This window comes from Bufo bufo, chromosome 2 (assembly GCF_905171765.1).
Source record: "Bufo bufo chromosome 2, aBufBuf1.1, whole genome shotgun sequence".
Classification (NCBI taxonomy): Eukaryota; Metazoa; Chordata; class Amphibia; order Anura; family Bufonidae; genus Bufo; species Bufo bufo.
In genome coordinates, this window is record NC_053390.1 from 739,272,946 (window position 1) to 739,296,537 (window position 23,592).

The 23,592-nt window shown below is 44.7% G+C and overlaps 1 protein-coding gene across 1 annotated transcript in view; it reads right to left on the bottom strand.

Annotated features, from left to right (window-relative positions):
- Nucleotides 1–1,647: 1,647 nt before the first annotated feature.
- RHOH (ras homolog family member H) overlaps nucleotides 1,648–23,592 on the bottom strand; it is an 83,531-nt gene continuing 61,586 nt past the window's right edge. Inside the window, exon 2 of the mRNA XM_040418951.1 lies at nucleotides 1,648–2,940. Within this exon, the coding sequence (XP_040274885.1) occupies nucleotides 2,220–2,795 (576 nt within the window). The 5' untranslated portion in view covers nucleotides 2,796–2,940 and the 3' untranslated portion in view covers nucleotides 1,648–2,219. The remainder of the gene's footprint in view (nucleotides 2,941–23,592) is intronic.

The following is a 23,592-nucleotide window of genomic DNA, read 5'->3' on the forward strand; positions in this document are numbered from 1 at the left end:
GGATTTTGAGCAGTGTTTAGGGTCGTTGTCTTGTTGAAAGATCCAGCCCCGTCGCAGCTTCAGCTTTGTCACTGATTCCTGGACATTGGTCTCCAGAATCTGCTGATACTGAGTGGAATCCATGCGTCCCTCAACTTTGACAAGATTCCCAGTCCCTGCACTGGCCACACAGCCCCACATCATGATGGAACCACCACCATATTTTACTGTAGGTAGCAGGTGTTTTTCTTGGAATGCTGTGTTCTTTTTCCTCCATGCATAACGCCCCTTGTTATGGCCAAATAACTAAATTTTAGTTTCATCAGTCCACAGCACCTTATTCCAAAATGAAGCTGGCTTGTCCAAATGTGCTTTAGCCCACCTCAAGCGGCACTTTTTGTGCTGTGGGTGGAGAAAAGGCTTCCTCTGCATCACTCTCGCATACAGCATCTCCTTGTGTAAAGTGCGCCGAATGGTTGAACGATGCACAGTGACTCCATCTGCAGCAAGATGATGTTGTAGGTCTTTGGTGCTGGTCTGTGGGTTGACTCTGACTGTTCTCACCATTCTTTGCTTCTGTCTATCCGAGATTTGTCTTGGTCTGCCACTTCGAGCCTTAACTTGAACTGAGCCTGTGGTCTTCCATTTCCTCTATATATTCCTAACTGTGGAAACAGACAGCTGAAATCTCTGAGACAGCTTTCTGTATCCTTCCCCTAAACCATGATGGTGAACAATCTTTGTCTTCAGGTCATTTGAGAGTTGTTTTGAGATCCCCATGTTGCTACTCTTCAGAGAAAATTAAAAGAGGAGGGAAACTTACAATTGACCCCCTTAAATATTCTTTCTCATAATTGGATTCACCTGTGTATGTAGGTCAGGGGTCACTGAGCTTACCAAGCCAATTTGAGTTCCAATAATTAGTTCTAAAGGTTTTGGAATCAATAAAATGACAACAGTGCCCAAATTTATGCACCTGCCTAATTTTGTTTAAACAATTATAGCACACTTTCTGTAAATCCAATAAACTTAATTTCACTTCTCAAATATCACTGTGTGTGTCTCCTATATGATATATTTAACTGACATTTTTTATCGTAACAACCAACGATTTATACAGGAAAATCATGACGATTAACAAGGTTGCCCAAACTTTCGCATCCCACTGTATATAAACAGTATGCACCTAAGCTCCCTCATGTGGTGACTGCAAGCAGACAGAATTTTATCATGTATAAGTTAAGATGAATATACAGAATAAGCTGTCAAATTTGTAAGAGTGATAACATATATTCTGATTTTATTTAAATCAGTATCTGCGTATCCTGTATCTCTGTTTTTCCCTCAACTGAGCTCCAGAGTGGGTGAAGGTTAGCTGCTATGATGTCTTCTATACACAGCACACAGTTGTGCAGCTGTTCTCTTTTACCCCTCCTTTTCCCCTCTTCACAGACAGCTCCTTGAAGCTACAATCTGCCTTCTCTCTACCACATGTGTATGGATTTTGTCAGCGAATTGCAAGAAAATGATAAGTGCAGGAGGCATGGGGGAGAGAAAGAAAGGTCTGAGAAGTGGAGAAAGAGAGTTTTTCTGTAATAAGATATATGACACACTTTCCTATCTTTGTACTTTTGATTTATGGAACATTGTTTATTATTGGAGGTACACTTTAACTCATCTATAGAAATGATTTCAAGCACATTATCAGAAACGCAAAGCTGTGACCACAATAAATTCTGAAATTAATCAGCACACTTAAAGGTGGACATTCATTTTAATATAAATATAGTTATTCATGGGTGACTGAATATTGATTTGGGCCCATATAAATAGAACACCAGGTGCATAGGTGGCACTGATTTATTCTTACAAAAACATACAAATAGCAGATCAATGCACATCACATGGTTTTCATTTGGTTCCACTGCCTGAACTACATAGAACTTATATCTCTACTACTTCCTGTTGAGAGAAATTTGTATGTAACTTTGACTCATATTCTCATTTTATTTTGTGGATATGTTGTATCTTTTAGAAGTAAAATAAATAGGTTACTTATGTTTAGCAAAATACAAAAAATATTTCCTGTAATTCTTCAGTGCGTCTGGCTGAGAATGGCTCAGAATTGAGATAGAGGGTCCTTAAAGAATTTCAAAATCAAGAACACAATGAAAAGGTGGTGAATATAAAGTATTTTACTCTGTCACTGTTGCGGAAATGTGTCCTGGAAGTTCAGCAGTTCAAATAATTTTACACTCATTGACCAAAGAGAAACGCTTTCGTCTCTCTCTTTTCTTGGCTTGATTGACCGCAGTCCTCACAGCACACTCAAATACCTGCTGAACTCCCCGGTTACTTAGAGCTGAACATTCCAAATATCCTTTGGCTCGAACATCTTGTGCCAGCTGTTTACCATCTGCAGAGCTAATGCATGGCACTCGTAAGTGGTTTAGCTCTCTCTGATCAGTCTGTGTGGCGACAACAAGCACTGGTATATGGGGGAGATTTTGTTTGACCTCGGCAATCCACTTGTTCCTCACACTTAGAAATGAAGTATGATTGGCAACGGAGAAGCACAATAAAACAATGTCCGCATTCTGAAATGAAATGGGCCGAATACTTTTAAATGCATCATTACCTGAAGTGTCCCAAAGTCCAAGGCTTATTTGGACGCCATCCATGAAAACATCTACTCCTGTACTGTCATAAACCGTTGGTTTATAGGTGTCTGGAAAGGTCTCAGATGTGAAGCGGACAAGAAGTGAAGTCTTCCCAACAGTAGCATCTCCAACCAACACACATTTAATGGCGTTCATCTTCCTTCAAAGTTGAAAAGTATGTGCAACCAGCTAGTAAGAGATAAGCCTCTTGGCCATCAATCCTTGTAAGGAACGGTCTAGATATTTCTAAATAAAGGCATTGCTGCTTCTTCGGTTCCTTCCCAGTTTAAAGATCAGTGATCTGCACAAGAAGAATAAAAACAGTATTTTTTAATACAATTTTCTTGTTTTATATTGAAATTCTGATTCTAAAATTAAAAAAACTAAAGCTAATATTCTTGAGTATCCAATAACACAAACCTAATAGGGGGTAATTATGCAGACATTGTGAAACATTTTTGTAGACACTATTATATGGATCAGTGTTTTTTTGTGCTTGTTTTATGTATATTCTGTATAACAATTTCTGTAGGGCTTGCTGGAGCTGAAGTGCACCAGGATTGCCTAGGCAACTATGACGCTTTCAGCAGAGAGCACTCACTGTCTGCAGAGTTTGGGTAGCAGAGTGAGGGGGGTGGGGGCTGCTTTAACCACTCATACCTCCTGATTGGAAACAGCTTTAAAGATGGTTCTAGTCTTTGAAAGCTGGCAGTTTAAGATCAGAATCACAGCATTATCTTCACTACATAGAAGATACAGCTATTAGAAATCAGGTAGGGAATGATAACAGTTGAAATTGAAAGCTGGTTTCCCCTGCGTTCACTTCCTACCCAATTTCTAACAGCTATATCTGCAGATGTAGTGGAGATAATGCTGTGATTCAAATCTGGTTTTAGACTGTCAAGTTTCAAACAACACCAGAATCATTTCTATAGTTTCTCCCAATACAGAGGTATTAGTGGTTTAAGCAGTGTCATGGTCTTACCTTCTTGCTGTTCTCCTTCGTTTGACATGTGCTGGCGGCCATCTTGGTTTGTGGGTTTCTTGTAGCCTTCCACCCTGCGGCTCCTCCTTCCCACTGGGAGGAGCTGGATGCCTGGCTCATATATATAGGAGGTCTGTGGCTTCAGTTCCTTGCTTGGTCCTCTTGTGTACACATGCTTCTAAGACTGCTGCTGCTTCTGGTTCCTGATCCTGGCTTCGTCTGACTACCCTGCTGGTTCCTGATCCTGGCTTCGTCTGACTACCCTGCTGGTTCCTGATCCTGGCTTCGTCTGACTACCCTGCTGGTTCCTGATCCTGGCTTCGTCTGACTACCCTTCTGGTTCCTGACCTCTGGCTTCGCAAAGACTCTGCTCGGTTTCACCATCCGTTTTGGACTTTTGCTTTACAGCTTTATTTTCAATAAAGCCTTCTTATTTTCTCTTATCTCTTGTTGCACGTCTGGTTCATGGTTCCGTGACATTAGGACCAAGCCATGAATTCTGACGGTACAGGGCCATCCTCGCTACCCACGCTGGTTGCCAGACTTGATCAGCAGGATCACCTGTTGGGTCGGTTCGCTGTGGCGTTGCAAACCCTGCTTGAACGCACGGCTCATTTCGCTCCCGTTGCCGATGGGTCGGTTGTCGCTCCTGGGCTCGCTCCTACTGCCGCTCCGGTTGTTGCGCCAGAGTCTACCCCGACACCTGTTGTTGCGCCTGCGGTGTTTCGGGGTATGACCGGTTCTGCCCCTCTTCCACAGCGCTTTGGGGGAGAGCCAACTCAGTGCCGAGGTTTCCTTAACCAGGTGGGCATTTATTTCGAGTTGCTGCCACATGCCTTTCCTACTGAGAGATCAAAGGTGGGCTTCTTGATCTCGCTGCTCTCGGACAAGGCCTTGGCCTGGGCCAGCCCTTTATGGGAGAACAACAATCCGGTGGTTGCCGAGTTTTCCGGTTTTGTTGCTTCTCTTCGGAAGGTATTCGATGTGCCGGCTCGTGCTGCCTCTGCTGCGAAGCTCCTTATGTCCATCAGACAGGGTTCACGATCCGTAGCTGAATACGCCATTGAGTTTCGTACCCTGGCAGCAGAGGTGGGCTGGAATAATGAGGCTCTGGTCGCTGCTTTCTCTCATGGTCTCTCGGATGCCTTGAAGGATGAGGTTGCAGCTAAGGACCTACCAGTTGAGCTTGAGTCTCTTATTTCATTCCTGATTTTGATTGACACCAGACTCAGGGAGAGACCTTCCTTTAAGGAGAACCTGCGGAGGTCTTCTAACAGATTGGTGCCTACGTTTGCTGTCCCACCCGTGCCTCCCTCTCCTCCCACGCCTCCTGGGGATGACTTGTCTGGGGGTGAACCCATGCAGCTGGGGTTTGCTCGCCTGTCCGAGGGGGAGAGGGCACTCCGGAGACGCGAGGGCCGATGCATGTACTGTGGTCTCGGTGGGCATTTTCGGTTGGCATGTCCGAACCGTCCGGGAAAACGCTCGTACCTGAGATCCTGTCGGGGGCAGATCTTGGGTGGAGTCTCCTCGTCCCCGGTTTCCCGTGTTGACAAACCACTGATCACTGTTGTCCTCTCCTGGGTCGGGGGCTCGGTGACGACCCAGGCGTTGGTGGACTCTGGTGCTGGTGGTTTGTTCATTGATAGTGGGTTCGCTGCCGCCAATTCCATTCCTCTGCAGGCTCGAGGTTCCCCACTGGCTCTTGAGGCGATAGACGGCAGACCCCTTCTGCCGCCACACGTGACTCATGAGACCCTTCCAGTGGGGATAGCCATTGGTGCCGTTCACAGAGAGTCGGTCTGTCTCCAGGTTATTTCGTCTCCACACTACTCGGTGGTCTTGGGGTACCCCTGGCTCCAGAAGCATAATCCGACTTTCGATTGGAGATCGGTCGAGATCCTCTCGTGGTCACCACAGTGTGGGGCTAGTTGCATCCATGGGCCTGTCAAGTTGCTGTGTACTTCCTCGGACTCTCTGTTGCCTCCTGAATACGAGGAGTACCGGGATGTATTCGATAAGGTGCGCGCGGTTGCCCTACCTCCGCACCGCCCATACGATTGTGCCATAGAGTTACAATCTGGTGCCGTTCCTCCTCGTGGCAAAGTCTATCCACTGTCGGTAGCGGAGAATGAGGCCATGGAGGAGTACGTGAGGGAGGCGCTTTCACGCGGACACATTCGCAAATCTTCGTCCCCGGCAGGGGCTGGATTTTTCTTTGTGAAAAAGAAGGGTGGTGAGTTGAGGCCTTGCATCGATTACAGGGGTCTCAATCGCATCACGATCAAGAACGCTTACCCGATACCCTTGATTTCCGAGCTGTTCGATCGCCTTAAAGGGGCCACGGTTTTTACCAAACTCGACCTGAGGGCGGCATATAACCTGGTAAGGATCAAGGCGGGCGATGAGTGGAAGACCGCGTTTAACACCAGGACCGGTCATTATGAATCCTTGGTTATGCCCTTTGGGTTGTGCAATGCGCCCGCAGTCTTTCAGGAATTCATCAACGATGTTTTCCGTGACCTGTTGCAACAGTGTGTGGTGGTCTATTTGGATGACATCTTGGTATATTCTGAATCCATGGAGGTCCACATTCTGGATGTCAGACGAGTGTTGCAACGGTTACGAGAGAACAAGCTGTTCGGTAAGCTTGAGAAATGCGAATTTCACCGATCCCAGGTAACCTTCTTAGGTTACATCATTTCCGCTGAGGGGTTCTCCATGGATCCTGAGAAGGTTTCGGCTGTCTTACAGTGGCCCCAGCCCAGTGGTCTTCGTTCCCTGCAGCGCTTTTTGGGCTTCGCCAATTATTATCGGAAGTTCATCAGGGACTTTTCCATGCTGGCCAAGCCTCTCACGGATCTGACCAGGAAGGGCAGTAATTCCCAGGTCTGGCCGCTCGAGGCCATCCGAGCTTTTGAGGCCCTAAAGTCCGCCTTTGTGTCGGCACCGATTCTGTCGCATCCCAACCCTGGGTTGCCCTTTGTCCTCGAGGTGGACGCGTCTGAGACGGGAGTAGGCGCCCTTCTGTCTCAGCGTAGAACACCAGAGGGTCCTCTGCTTCCTTGTGGGTTTTACTCCCGGAAACTGTCTTCCGCGGAGTGCAACTATCAGATTGGTGACAGGGAGTTATTGGCCATCGTGCAGGCCCTTAAAGAATGGAGGCACTTGCTCGAGGGTTCGGTGGTTCCGGTTCTCATCCTGACGGACCACAAGAATCTGACCTACCTTTCTGAGGCCAAGAGATTGACACCACGTCAGGCCAGATGGGCTCTGTTCTTGTCACGTTTTAATTACGTGGTCTCCTACCTACCCGGTTCCAAGAACATCAGGGCGGATGCCTTATCACGGCAGTACTCCGAGCTGTCCAGGGAGGAGTCGATTCCGACTTCGGTCATACCTCCGAATCAGATCCTGGCCGCCATTCGCACCAGCCTGACCTCTCCCCTGGGTGAGCAGATTTTGGCGGCTCAATCTGGTGCTCCCTCTGGGAGACCCAACGGCAGATGTTTTGTGCCTGAGGAGTTGCGCACTCGGTTGTTGCGTACCTACCATAACTCCAAGACCGCGGGGCATCCTGGAAAGAATCAGCTGTCCTGGGCTGTTTCACGTCTGTTCTGGTGGCCTTCCCTACGTTCCGACATCGCCGCATATGTAGCGGCATGCTCCGTTTGTGCCCAGAGTAAGTCCCCTCGGCACCTTCCGTTGGGCCTTCTGCAACCCATAGCCACCGGGGAGCGCCCATGGTCACACCTGGGGATGGATTTCATTGTGGACCTCCCTGCATCCCGAGGCCATACGGTCATTCTCATGATTGTGGATCGGTTTTCCAAAATGTGCCACTGTGTTCCTCTCAAGAAGTTACCCTCTGCACAAGAGTTGGCCACGATTTTTGCCAGGGAGGTCTTCCGGTTGCACGGTTTGCCCAAGGAGATTGTGTCGGATCGGGGGAGTCAGTTTGTGTCCAGGTTCTGGCGCGCCTTTTGCTCCCAGTTGGGGATTCATCTCTCCTTCTCCTCGGCCTACCACCCTCAGTCCAATGGGGCCGCAGAACGATCCAATCAGGCCTTGGAGCAATTCCTTCGTTGCTATGTCTCCGACCACCAAGACAATTGGGTTGACCTCCTGCCTTGGGCTGAGTTTGCCAGGAACACGGCGGTGAACTCTTCCTCTGGGACGTCTCCCTTCATGGCCAATTATGGGTTCCAACCTGCCGTGTTACCGGAGGAATTCTCTCCCCAGGATATTCCGGCTGTGGAGGATCACCTTTCCGTCCTACGTGCTTCTTGGGTACAGATCCAGAGGTCCCTTGAGGTCTCTGCGCAGCGCCAGAGACTCCAGGCTGATCGCAGACGAGCGCCTGCTCCTTCCTACCAGGTCGGAGACCGTGTATGGTTGTCCACCCGCAACCTCAACCTTCGAGTGCCCACTCCCAAGCTGGCGCCTCGCTTTGTTGGTCCCTTCCGAGTGCTTCGCAGGGTAAACCCGGTAGCCTATGCCCTTGCGCTTCCTTCTGGCATGCGGATCTCCAATGTGTTTCATGTCTCCCTGTTGAAGCCACTGGTGTGTAATCGTTTCACTTCCTCGGTTCCTCGGCCTCGTCCGGTCCAAGTGGGCAATCGTGAGGAATATGAGGTGAGCAATATCCTGGACTCACGCCTGGTCCGCGGTCGGTTGCAGTTTTTGGTCCATTGGCGTGGTTATGGTCCAGAGGAGCGTTCCTGGGTTCCCTCCGCAGATGTCCATGCTCCTGCCTTGCTCCGAGCCTTCCACGCACGCTTCCCTCAGAAACCGTTTTGTGCTCCGCGGAGGAGGGGCCCTTGAGGGGGAGGTACTGTCATGGTCTTACCTTCTTGCTGTTCTCCTTCGTTTGACATGTGCTGGCGGCCATCTTGGTTTGTGGGTTTCTTGTAGCCTTCCACCCTGCGGCTCCTCCTTCCCACTGGGAGGAGCTGGATGCCTGGCTCATATATATAGGAGGTCTGTGGCTTCAGTTCCTTGCTTGGTCCTCTTGTGTACACATGCTTCTAAGACTGCTGCTGCTTCTGGTTCCTGATCCTGGCTTCGTCTGACTACCCTGCTGGTTCCTGATCCTGGCTTCGTCTGACTACCCTGCTGGTTCCTGATCCTGGCTTCGTCTGACTACCCTGCTGGTTCCTGATCCTGGCTTCGTCTGACTACCCTTCTGGTTCCTGACCTCTGGCTTCGCAAAGACTCTGCTCGGTTTCACCATCCGTTTTGGACTTTTGCTTTACAGCTTTATTTTCAATAAAGCCTTCTTATTTTCTCTTATCTCTTGTTGCACGTCTGGTTCATGGTTCCGTGACAAGCAGCCCTCACCCTTTAGCTGTTTGTGACCTAAGCCAGCTGGAAAGGGGTTAATGTGATCCTCCCCTGAGAGTTTTTCCTCATATTCTAGGCACTTATGAGGTATACACTGGGTGGCTCTTTATACTTATTCTTACCAATTTTTTTTTACTTTTACGAGCATGATTTACATTTTATTTGTATTAATATTATATTTATATATTAATATAAATTTATTTTTTTCATATTAATTATATTATTTGGCTCCATTGTGTTTTTATGTATATATATATATATATATATATATATATATATATCTGTGCATGTTTTTATAACTGTTGTGAAGAAAGGGATGCAAATAAGCTCTTAACAAGCTCTGCCTCTAATGTCACCAGATGTAAAGCAGCTATTCTATATACAAAGCTTATTAAGAGCTCATTTGCATCCATTTCTTCCCAGAATTCCAGAGGAGCATGTATGGCCTATAAGTCTCCTTGCGCCGATTAAGGTGCTCTCTCCCGAAGGAAAGGTAGTACCCCCAAATCCTGACTTAGGCAGATGAGGTGTTGGCTTATTTAATATCAGAGTCATGTCTCAAGGCCTATTTAAAAGATTGAACATTGACTTATAGGATAGCTGCCTTACAGCTGATGGTGTTAGAGGCAGAGCTTATTAAGAGCTCAGTTTCATCCCTATAACTGTTGAGTAATGCCTGATGAAGGGACCCTCCACTTCATTAAACTATCAGGGAAGGGTAAATTAGTAGAAAATACTACTGCCATTTTACACTTACAGTTATTGTTACTGTACAGTATGTCCGACAGACAGGTGCCAGGGCCTTCCAAGGGAAGGGGCAGTGTCAAAAATGTTTCTGGAGCTGGCAGAAGTAACAGCAGTGTGGGGGGGGGGGGGGGGTAACAGGCCAGCAATCGTGTTTTGATCAGAAACCCAGCTGTCCTTGACTCGGTCTTAAACATCATAAACTGACATCATCTCAACTGACATCAGACAACCACAGTCAAGAGTCAGTGGGGTACTTTAACACCACGCTTAGTTGCGAGCGAGGACGAGCTTATTCAGGACCAGTGGCGTGCCCGAGGGATGGGGGGGGGGGGGGGGGGGGCGGTCCTCCCCGGGTGCCGACTCTCACGGGGGTGCCAGCAGTCCCAGAAGCAATGAGCGCTTCCATCAATACAGATGGAAGCACTCATTGCTGAAGCGCTGACACCCACATACTGCGGCGGGGCAGGGAGCGAAGCGCATAGTTCCCTGCCCCGCCGCCGATCCCCGCCATAGGTTACAGGCCTAGTAGGCCTGAAGCCTATGCGGTAGTGAAATCCCGGCGCAGGCGCGTGCGATAACGTCATCGCGAGCGCCTGGGCCGGGACTCAGCAGCACAGTGCCGGGACTCTGCGAGCAAGAGCAGGTAAGTATTTAGCTTTTAGTTTTTTTTTGTTTTTTTTTATGTGCCAACTTTGGGGGACATGAGGGGGGTGCACACAGGAGGATGTGGGGGGAATATGGTGGGATACTGTGTGGCACAGTGGGGGGCAAATTATTATGGGAGGGATTACTATGTAGGGGGGAAATTACTATATGGGCAATGTGGGGGACACTATTGTGTGGGGGGCAACGTGGGGGACACTACTGTGTGGGGGCAGCGTGGGGGACACTACTGTGTGGGGGTCAGCGTGGGGGACACTACTGTGTGGGGGGCAGCGTGGGGAACACTACTGTGTGGGGGCAGCGTGGGGGACACTACTGTGTGGGGGGCAGTGTGGGGGACACTACTGTGTGGGGGGCAGCATGGGGGACACTACTGTGTGGGGGGCAGCGTGGGGGACACTACTGTGTTATTATTACTGGGGGCACTCTAGGTGACATTATAACTGCTGTAGACACTATAGGAACATTTGGGGTAATTTATCAAACTGGTGTAAAGTAGAACTGGTTTAGTTGCCCATAGCAGCCAATCAGATTCCACCTTTCATATTTGACAGCTCTTTTGGAAATCCAGTTCTACTTTACACCAGTTTGATAAATGACCCCAATTATGTCACTATTTTTTCAGCAGTATAGTACCTGGGACATTGGGAAGCACAACGGGCACAGTATTGAGGGTGGCAGCAGGATGACACCGTGGGGACACCAGGATGGGGGGGTTGATGGAATTGAGAATTGAGAAATCTAACTTGTCTGTGTTACAAACTCTATAGAGACGAGATGCGGCTGAAATAATTTCTCATGGTGGTCTAACGGAGGAGAAAAGGAAAGAGAAGGTCTACATGACAGGAGATGTCCCTGGATATAAGAGGTATGTGGTCAAGTATTGGGGGGGGGGGGGTGCCAAAGAAATGACCCGCCCCGGGTGCCAAACACCCTGGGTTGAGGACAGTCAACAGCTACTGCTTCCTCATGTAGGCGGACAAGTAGCGATGATGATAGTCCCCAGGGCCGATCCTAGGGTCACAGGCGCCTGGGTGCAGAAATATTTCTGGCGCCCCCACATGGGCGTGGTTATCTTACTAACTCCTCCCCTTTACAATGTAGTGGTAATAGAGTCTGAAGGGTCTATAAAAGCAGCTACACTATTTTTACAAAGCATTGAAGCTCTATTAACACTACTATCAACATAAGGTCATCTAGAGAAACCGTAGGTTTTTATTTATTTTTTCTTTCTCTTTAGGTGTTAAAACATAACTTTAATTAGATTGCTCTAACACCTAAATGGGAAAAATAAGAATTTTAAAAACCTGCTTTTTCTAGTCTAGATGACCTTATGTTAATAGTTAATAGTAGTGTTAATAGAGTCTCAAAGGTCTGTAAAAATAGTGTAGCTGCTTTTATAGACCATTGAGACTCTATTACCACTACCATAAACATAAGGTCATCTAGAGAAACAGCAGGTTTTTAAAATAATTTGGGGGATCTGTGGATGACACATTGTTATGGGAGATCTGTGGATAACACACACTGTTATGGGGGACATTATACAGGGGTAATATAACTGAGGGGTATCAGGTAAATTATACAGGGGGTAATATAACTAAGGGGTATCAGGGTACACTATACAGGGGTAATATAAGTTATATTACCCCTGTATAATAATGTCCCCTGATACCCCTTAGTTAGGCCCCAGAATTCAGAACACAGTGTTACCTGAAGTCTGGGGCCGGATGCGGCAGTGTGGGTCAAATTCTATATACCCCTTACCCTACCGAGAAACAGATATGTGCATGGGTAATATTATTACAGGAGAATGCCGCACCATACCTGTTACATCCAGTGACGTCTCCTGTGATGTACACTTTTCTCAACGTCTTCATCCAGAGATAAGACCGCCATGACACCTTCTTTCAGCCGCTTCTCGTCTCTGCAGAGTTTCACAGATTATTTTTTAGGTTCCTCACTTTACTCTCATCCTCTCCTTCCTGGGGTCTCAACAACTCATCCTGCTGCCCCCCAATACTGTGCTAGAGCCAGACAGGTAGTCCCCCATTCCTCATAATATTATTCCCCCTGTATATTATAATGGCCCCCTCTTCATCATTAATGTAATGGCCCCCACTTTATTATTAATATAATGGCCCCTCTTTAATAACAAAGAGGGGGCCATTACATTAATAATAAAGAGGGGGCATTACATTAATAATAAAGAGGGGGCCATTATATTAATAATAAAGAGGGGGACATTATATTAATAATAAATAGGGGGCCATTATATTAATAATAATGTATTGGCCCCCTCTTTGTTATTAATATAATGGCCCCCTCTTTATTAATATAATGACCCCCTCTTTGTTATTAATGTAGTGGCCCCCTCTTTATTAATATAATGGCCCCCTCTTTGTTATTAATGTAGTGGCCCCCTCTTTATTATTAATGTAATGACCCCCTCTTTATTAATAATATAATGTCCCCCTCGTTGTTAATATAATAGCCCCCTCTTTATTATTAATATAATGGTAGTCTCTCCAGTCTCCACTCTTATTAATACTATGATGTCCACTGACTGAGTACTGTCAGTGGTCCTCCTCTCGTGCCCCCAGTGCCTCTGCAATAAGGGTAGAACGTAGGGTACATAAAAAAATAATAATAATTAATACTTACCTCTCTCTCCTTCACAGCTTGTGGCATCCTGGTACAGGCGGTCATCATGCCTCACTCACTGTGCCTTCCCGCGCCGCGTCATCTCGCGAGATCCGACGCAGGAGGTCACAGTGAGGTACGTGACTAAGTCCTGCGTCGCACCTCAATTGAAGCCGCTCCCCCGGCCCCTCCTCCTCACTTCGCCTGCCCAGCTGCCCTGCACAGTGCGCGTCACACAGGGCCTCTCCTCTCGGCCTCCGCTCCGCCCCCTGTAAATTGTATCTTAGTTATTCAGCTGCGGCTGCGTTCTCCTGGCTTGAGGGGGCCCTGTGGGCCCCCCTGACTAAGGGGCCCGGTCGCAATTGCGACCGCTGCGACCCCTATAGCTACGCCACTGCGGGCATTATAAAATAAAATAAAATAAAAAGTCAAAAAAAAAAAAGTCCCGGCGGCTCGCTCGGCGCCTTTCGGGTGACAGCGCTGGGGTGCGGGGCACCCACTGCACCCCGTGTAGGATCGGCCCTGATAGTCCCGCGAGAACAGGTGTTGGGAATGGTCAAGGACATGGCCATGAGACTGGTGAGGGTGAAATCAGTGACATGCAGACAGTAGTGCATGATTATGTAGCTGATTGCACTTGGGAGCTGGGTGAAGAGGAGGCTTCATCATCATCATCAGGGGCTGAGGGTGGCAGCTTGTGCATGAGACAGCGGCTGAACCAGCAGGGCGCAAGCGTGGTCGTGAGTCAGCAGGGTGGCAGCAGTGTGAAATCTGGAGCCAAACGTACCCGGAGTAGGCAGTCTTCTACTCCAGAGCCTACCTGTCTGGAAACAAATAGCAGAGCACGGCTTCATAGAGGCAGCGGCAGACAGTCAGTACGGAGTGGTGGGGTTAAAATTTCCTACCTGCTGGTGTGGGAATTTTTCATCAAGTCATCGGAGGACATCAGTGTGGCCGTACAGTATGTGGAATCTGTCGTCAGAAGGTGAAGCGTGGCCAGAGTGCCAATGTTGGCACCACAGCCCTGCATCAACACATGGAGCGTCACCATAAAGTGGCCTGGAAAAACCATGGCACTTATGTTGTGGTACAGCCCGAGGCATTTCCTAGTGGCCCGAATGCCTTTTCCAGCAGTCAAGGCTCCACCACCTGAGAAGACGGGATCTGTGTTTCCTTCCCATTGTATACTGGTCCTGATGCTCCTACTCCTCATCACGCATTTCACCAGCAATTGATCACCAAGGTGATTGCAAAAAGACAACAGTAGGTGCGCATTCATTCAATAGCACAGAAGCTGAACGTACTCCTGGCCAAGTTGCTGGTACTACGGTCCCTCCCTTTCCATGTGGTTGACTCTGCACCTTTGAGAAAACAGATGGCTTGCACCGAGTCAAGGTGGAGAGACCTAAGCAGTCAATACTTCTCCAAAAAGGCTGTACCAGCCCTGCACACGTATGTTGAGAAGAAGGTGGGCCAGTCCTTGAGCCTGTCAGTCTCTGTACACGGTAGGGCCGACGTGTGGATCAGTAATCAAGGACAATATCTGTCTTTTACAGCCCACTGGGTAAATGTGGTTCCTGCCTGGAGACACCAGAAACTTTGCCAGGTAACGGCAATGCCGCCTCCATGTTCTCAAGCTGTGATTCCTGCGCATCCTCATCCAACATCTTGTCCTCAGCCTCCACTGTAGGCACAGTTCTGAGTGGTCCTCCAGCATACCACCTATGCAGAGCACGGCGGTGTCACACTGTTCTGTACCTGGACTGCCTGGGAGAGCTGACTCACACTGCTTCGCGTCCTTCAGCATGAAATTGAATCCTGAAGATCGGAACCATTGTCACCAATAATGGGAAGAAAATTTGGTTCCGCTGCATCAAGGAGGGCGTCAATCTGGTTGGAAAGCAGTTCCTGAAGTCTTCCACCCAACCACAAGACATCTTGAAAATGGCCAGGAAAATGTGCATGCACTTCATTCACTCTTATCCTGCAAAACACGCCCCCTGCTTGAGCTGCAAAGGCAGAATAGTGTTCCCCAACATTGCCTCATATGTGACATTTCCACATTGGAACTTCACCCTCCACATGTTGGACCAACTATATGAGCAGAGGAAGGCCGTAAACAATTTCTTGATGATGTAGGTAGACAGGAATACCCCCCTGTGTAACTTCAACGTTAGCCAGTGGCAGCTCATGCGTGACACCTGCCGTTTGCTCAGGCCCATTGAGAAGGCCACTTTATTTGTCAGTCGCCAGGACTAGGGGATGAATGACGTCATGCCACTCCTTCATGTCCTGGAGCAGATGCTGATAAATCTGGCTGGCCAGGGGACAGGAGGACAGGAAACGTGGCGCCTACATCTCACGGCCAACTGAGCCCTGTGGGGGCTAAACTTGCAGAGGAGGAGGATGAGGAGGAGGCGGATGGAGCAGAACCTGAACCAGCAGGTGGTGGCATTGGCATACAGTGATGCATCAGAGTGGGTGTTTAGTGCGGCGGGGGGCATAGTTACCCCAAAGAGAACTCGCGTTTCAACACAAAATGTTAAGAGACTAATATTTGTAAAAATTAATCAGGTGTGGATCAGCCAGGATTTTCACACGCCAGTGCCTGATGCATCAGACTAGATCATTCTGGCAGCCACACCAAAACATTGTGAAAAATGGCCTGTTACTTCTGGCCACGTGCTTCAGCCACTATTCTGATGCTGCCACCCATCTGATGCCACAAACCTGCTGCCTGTCAGAACTATTGGATATAAAAGAATACATATTAAAAGGGCGTATATAAATATATGTGATATATAGAAGCCGTCTTGTCTGGTTTTAACAGGGCATAGGGAGTTCAGTCTCCTTTGGACTGAAACTCAATAGCCAAGAGATTAAAGATTTGTGTAGAGACCCTTGTTTGCAAAACTTAGGAGTGTTTACACAGTCTGTTTTTGTGAGAAGAGGTTTAGACAGATACTCAGATGAGAAAAAATAGAGCGAATCTAAAATTATCATATATTGTAAGGTTTATTCCCTCATTATCTCAATTACAATGATCAGATAAAAGGTCCAGAGTTCATTTCAAGTGTGCTATTTGCATTTAAAATCTGTTGCTGTCAGCTCTCAAGATGAGATCCAAAGAGCTGTCACTATCAGTGAAGCAAGCCATCATTAGGCTGAAAAAACAAAACAAACCCATCAGAGAGATAGCAAAAACATTAGGCATGGCCAAAACAACTGTTTGGAACATTCTTAAAAAGAAGGAACGCACCGGTGAGCTCAGCAACACCAAAAGACCTGGAAGACCATGGAAAACAACTGTGATGGATGACCAAAGAATTCTTTCCCTGGTGAAGAAAACACACTTCACAACAGCCAGATCAAGAACACTCTCCAGGAGGTAGGTGAATGTGTGTCAAAGTCAACAATCAAGAGAAGACTTCACCAGAGTGAGTACAGAGGGTTCACCACAAGATGTAAACCATTGGTGAGCCTCAAAAACAGGAAGGCCAGATTAGAGTTTGCCAAACGACATCTAAAAAAGCCTTCACAGTTCTAGAACAACATCCTATGGACAGATGAGACCAATATCAACTTGTACCAGAGTGATGGGAAGAGAACAGTATGGAGAAGGAAAGGAACTGCTCATGATCCTAAGCATACCACCTCATCAGTAAAGCATGGTGGTGGTAGTGTCATGGCGTGGGCATGTATGGCTGCCAATGGAACTGGTTCTCTTGTATTTATTGATGATGTGACTGCTGACAAAAGCAGCAGGATGAATTCTGAAGTGTTTTGGGCAATATTTTTTGCTCATATTCAGCCAAATGCTTCAGAACTCATTGGACGGCGCTTAACAGTGCAGATGGACAATGACCCAAAGCATACTGCAAAAGCAACCAAAGAGTTTTTTAAGGGAAAGAAGTGGAATGTTATGCAGTGGCCAAGTCAATCACCTGACCTGAATCCGATTGAGCATGCATTTCACTTGCTGAAGACAAAACTAAAGGGAAAATGCCCCAAGAACAAGCAGGAACTAAAGACAGTTGCAGTAGAGGCCTGGCAGAGCATCACCAGGGATGAAACCCAGCGTCTGGTGATGTCTATGTGTTCCAGACTTCAGGCTGTAATTGACTGCAAAGGATTTGCAACCAAGTATTAAAAAGTGAAAGTTTGATTTATGATTATTATTTTGTCCCATTACTTTTGGTCCCTTAACAAGTGGGAGGCACATATGCAAACTGTTGTAATTCCTACACCGTTCACCTGATTTGGATGTAAATACCCTCAAATTAAATCTGACAGTCTGCAGTTAAAGCACATCTTGTTCGTTTCATTTCAAATCTATTGTGGTGGTGTATAGAGCCACAAATGTTAGAATTGTGTTGATGTCCCAATATTTATGGACCTGACTGTATAAGGTATATTCATGGGATCTATTATAAGAATTAGGTGAATTTCTTCTAGAATCTCAGTTCTCTTACTTCAGTCTCAGGAAACCTTTTCTTGGGATTGTAAACACAGGTGATAATAGGTCTGAAGGTTCTCATTTATCCAGGTCATGGTATATCTGTAAAGAATAAATCAAGGCAACTGGACTTACTGTAGATTTCTTGAAAACGTTTCACTCGTTCTTCCAACGAGCTTTCTCAATTCTGAGTGACTGTACAAGAATTCTCTTGGAATAAATATGTAACTGAATCAACATCTGGTAATTATACCCAGCATGGGGTCAAAGGTGTTGATACCATTATCTTAATTGGAGTCAGTAGGTGCAATGAGGAATGCTCAGAACTGTATATATCGGCGAAACAAAACAACAACTACATCAGCGTATGGCTCAGCATAGAAGAGCCAAAACCTCTGGTCAAGATTTAGCCGTGTACTTACATCTAAAAGAAACAGGTCACACCTTTGAAGACAGTCAAGTATGTGTTTTGGATAAGGAGGCCGATTGGTACAAACGAGGTGTGAAGGAGGCCATCTACGTAAAAATGGAGAAGCCAAGCTTGAATAGAGGTGGGGGGGTTAGACATCTATTGTCTGCCACATACAATGCTGTCTTGACACCTTTTTCTGGGAGGTCATTATCACCTACTGACTCCAATTAGGATAATGGAATCAACACCTTTGACCCCATGATGGGTATAATGACCTCTGACCCCATGCTGGGTATAATTACCAGATGTTGATTCAGTTACATATTTATTCCCAGAGAATTCTTGTACAGTCACTCAGAATTGAGAAAGCTCGTTGGAAGAACGAGTGAAACGTTTTCAAGAAATCTACAGTAAGTCCAGTTGCCTTGATTTATTCTTTACAGATACAGGTGATAATAACCAAACACTGTGTCTTCACCAAGACAATAGCCAAAAGTGTTACAGTGTGTGTCTTAATTAAATAGAATAATGCCATGAATAGAGTAGGACTTCGGATTGTGTGACTAGACTGTAAGTCAACAGAAGTGTACATATAATTGTTTGGTTAGATACAACATTCTATTGTTTCCCTTTGGACCAGTCAAAGTCCTGACTGGTAAATCAGTTGAGGAGTAAAAGTACGAATTAATTCCAAAATGTACTCATAGACTTCCAGTGCCATCTAGTGGTAGAGTAAAAATCAAGACATGTATTGTGAAATAGGTGATTAACCTGATCAAGCCCATTTCCAAATGGGGATAAAAAAAAAGCAGCATCAGCTGACAGAGGAGAGGCCATCTGATCCCATCTGATACACCTGATACACCTGCATGAGGAAGTCATCAGAACCATCCGATAAACTAGGACCACCCATCCAGTCATCCAGGGGGATCCACCTATTCTTTGAGAACATCATTCCATTCCTCAATCTTTTCAAGGAGGACACAACCGTCCAGGAACAAATAGGACCAGACTAGCCTATAGTCCTGAATCTTGAAACTGATTTCTGCTAGCAGATACACTGGTATAGTATAAACTTTACTATATTTTATAGGAGAACTAAAATAATATATTTGCACATATATATATATATATATATATATATATATATATATATATATATTCATATTCAATTAACCATATTTTGGGTGTAGAATCTGTTTTGGAATAAGGCTGGTTTGTAACTGCAGTATGATTCTAACTTTTTCCAATCCAGGGAGATTTATGTATACTATTGAAAATTATTCCTATATCACAGTATCATCTCCAAGGAACTTGGAGTTGAGTTCTATGCATGTATGGTTGATTATATATACATGGATAATTATATAAATCTGAATTGAGTTCAATCTGAGACATCTGTCGGCTGAGAGAAATCAGGTATCAAAGTAATTTAAAATATATTGTAGGGTATTATCAAAATAAGGAATTGTAAGGAATATATGTATTACCTATAGTTTTTTTTGGCTTTCTTAAAAGGTTGCATATCATTAATTCATTTTCATAATTTTATTGTCACCGATTTTACATTTGCACTGTATTATTATTATTTTTATAAATATATATTTTGATTTACCACTGCCTTCTTTTTGTCGTCAAACTTAGCGCAGATCACAAGCTCTTATTGGCTTGGTCTTTATGATTATAAGTTAGAATCTCCTCCCTTACAGATTCTAATTTATTTACATAAAGAATATAGACTGTTATTTAAAGCAGTATAAATATTCTGACATAATTGGAGGCACTGCTGAGATCTGCCTAGTTGACACAAAGATTTGGGGTGCAAAATATAAATTTGATAAGGCCATTGTCGTACTTGTAGTGCGAAAAGTGGAAAATGTCTGAAGGCAATGGTGAGCCAATGAAGGCCTTGCAGGCCGGTACAGAGGCTAAGCCTGATATGCATAATAAAGAAAGGCTAGCAGCAATGACAAATCATGTGTTATTGCATATTCAAGATAGATTAGAGATCAAAGAGGATTTAAAAGTATGGGGAGCTATTCTGGAAAGGGCAGTTGCAGGATATCCTGATGATGTGTGGGCTAAGGAATCGCGGTTTTCTGATTATATCTGTAGCATTGCTCAAGCTAAACACAAAAAGGACAAGGATTTGATGATCCTTCAATCTTGGTCTGAATTTATGCTTGTAATTTGTGAATTAGCAAAACGATTAGAAAAGGCGAAATATAAAAATGATCAACAGGCCGAGGAAATGGATCAAGTACAGAAAGAAATAACTGAGATTGAAATTAAGGCCGCCGCGGTTTCTGGAGGATTAGCTCAATTGTTTGCTAAATTATCAGAATACGAAAACAGAGATATTCAGAATAATGAGATGATCAGAAATCTGGAAAGAGATTTGGATCAAGTCTCTAGAGAATTGGCAGGATGTCAACAATTAAAATTAGAGTTAGAAAAAGAATGCGAGAAGTTATATGACAATAAAAAGTTACAGAACGAGATAGATAATCAGGATTTATCATATCTGCCGGATAGACAGGAAGAGTCTGCCAGTAAAGTGAAGTTAAACATTCAATATGGAAGTCAGAGGCAGAAAGTGAATATGGTAGCTACTCTGAAGAAGACCTAATATCTCTGAGAGAATGTTATCTTAATAAGTTAAAACCTATCTCAACCCCTAGGTCTTCTAAAAGTTTGTCACAGAAAACCTATCAGCCTATGATAGATACCACCAAAGTGATCAAGTTTCTAAAATAAACTGTGGGTCAATTCCTCAAAAAGGGATCACCCTCCATAATCAATCATGTAGAAACCTATGAAGAGGCAATGAAACATTACATTTAGAACGTGACAAGCAGAAAATTGAATTTATTGCCTGGGTATTTGAGCTAAAGCACGGGTATTTCTTTAATTCCCTCAGAGATATGGGCAAAGATACTTGGTCAGAGCTAGTGTCAGTGATTAAGACAGAGTTTTGTCCCTATAAGTCAGCTACTGCTGCAAGGAGGGCCATGTTTACACTGAAATGTAGGCCAAATCAAAGTCCCAGGAAATTTTTGTCTGTCCTAAAAAATGCTTATATCTTAGCTGAAAAAGATCCCAATTTTGAAAGCTGTGAATTCATCCAGTTGTTTTATGACGCTTTGCCTAATAAAATAAAATTTATATTGGCCAGGGATTACCATCCCAGAAAAACTCTGGATTGGTTGTTAACAGAGAGTACAACTCCGTATGCCTCGCTACAAAATAATGATGAGTCTCCAGGTAGATTTAAAAAACCGAATGAAAAAATTGCAGAGTCTCACATAAAAAGAAATCAGGGAAAGTTTGAAGCTCCCAGAAGAAGTTATGCTGAGGTTGTAAAGAGCCCCAGGACTCCCCAGCCAGATAAAGTGAAACCTAGGACAGATAATAATAAGGTGCCCAATGTAGATGAAGATCCAAATAAAAAGAATCAGTTTAGAAAAAGGTGATTCCCTCCTTTCCAAAGATACCAGAGAGGTTATCACAGGAGATCCCAAAGTGGGCCGGAAAAGGTTCAAAGTGGTTCTGAGTCAGATGGTTCTGGGAAATCTCAATCCTCCCAATTCCAGAATCAATTTCCAAAAGGTTATGGGAAAAAGAGAGTTAATTTATATGATCGAATGGATCAAATCCAGAGCCAGTTTGGAGAATTGATGCAACGGATGGAAGAATTATCCAAAGCTATCGCTGCTAACCCTAAAAATTCTTTTTTGGGGCAGCTCATCCTGTAGAGAGCCCTCTCCAGGTATAAAAGGGGAGAGGCAGGGGAGCATGTCAAATCTTGTAACTGATGAGGGTCCAATTGTATACAAGAATGAGAAAATTAACACAACTATCTGTATTACTGAAAAGAAGTTAACCCTTCCATTGCAGCAGGGCAAAAAGGGGGGGGGGAGCGACCTATTTGTAATTCTATTTTTCAGCCCACAAAGTCCTCAGCTATGCAGATGATGACATGCAATCCTGCTAATAAAGAGAAGGAGGATGAGTCGAGGGTAAGTATTAATTAAGAGCATATATTTATACTCAAATTTTTTTTATCTGACTAGTGATTGTCGGAATCAAGACGTGATTCACCAATACGATGATGACAACCAAAGATGCAGATATCATGTGGATGGTGTTGATCCTTGATGTCCAGTTCAAGACTATACTTGTCAGCGAACCGGATTCTTCAGCGGGAATCGTACAATATATGTTCCAGGATTCATATTGACAGAGAAGAATTTAAAGCAGGAAGTCTTTTGCGAAGTTTGGATCCTGGATATCCATTAAAAGGGAATTACTGTATATCCCAATTTTAGCTTGGGAAGGTACCAGAATGGTATATTGCACATGTGAACGGAGCTCACGACAATAATGGCATGATTTGTGCCAAATTCCGCTCTAAACTTGCATGCCAAGACCATTGGACATAAAAACCGTGGGATGATGTACCTTTTAGGATCTCAATAATATGTATAAATACAAGACTAATATGGAATATTTAATGGACAGAATTCCAAGAAAGACAATACCGTTTATTCATCAGAATGGATGAAAGGGAAGGGCGTCTTGCAAATTAAAAATATATATTTTGATGGACTTGATATTTCTTCTGACCCTTTTCCCAGTTGAGTCTAAAGTTGACACTTGACTAACGTAGGAAAAAGGGGGGGGGGGGGATTTGTCAGAACTATTGGTTATAAAAGAATATGTATTAAAATGGCCTATATAAATATACTGTATGTGATGTATAGAAGCCACCTTGTCTGGTTTTAACAGGGAATAGGGAGTTCAGTCTCCTTTGGACTGATACTCAATAGCCAAAAGTGTTATAGTGTGTATCTTAATTAAATAGGATAATGCCATGAATAGAGTAGGATTTTCGGATTGTGTGACTAGACTGGAAGTCAACAGAAGTTTACATATAATTGTTTGGTTAGATACAATATTCTATTGTTACCCTTTAGACCAGTCAAAGTCCTGACTGGTAAATCAGTTGAGGAGTAAAAATACAAATGAATTCCAAAATATACTCATAGACTTCCAGTGCCATCTACTGGTAGAGTAAAAATTAAGATATGTATTGTGAAATAGGTGGGGGAGTGACACCAGTGAGGTCACTAGTTATTGATTAACCCATTTCCAAATGGGGATAAAAAGGCAGCATGAGCTGACAGAGAGGAGGCCATCTGATCCATCTGATACACCTGCCTGAGGAAGTCATCAGAACCATCTGATGAACTAGGACCACCTATCCAGTCATCCAGGGGGATCTACCCATTCCTTGAGAACATCATTCCATTCCTCAATCTTTTCAAGGAGGACACAACCATCCAGGAACAAATAGGACCAACCTGTCTATAGTCCTGAATCTTTAAACTGATTTCTGCTAGCCGAAACACTGGTATAGTATAAACTTTCCTATATTTTATAACTAAACTAAAATAAAATATTTGCATATATATATATATATATATATATATATATATATATATATATATTCAATTAACCATATTTTGGGTGTAGAATCTGTTTTGGAATAAGGCTGGCTTTTAACTGCAGCATCATTCTAACTTTTTTCAATCCAGGGAGATTTATACATACTGTTGAAAATTATTCCTATATCACAGTATCATCTCCAAGGAACTGAGTTCAGTTCTATGCATGTATAGTTGATTATATATACATTGATAAT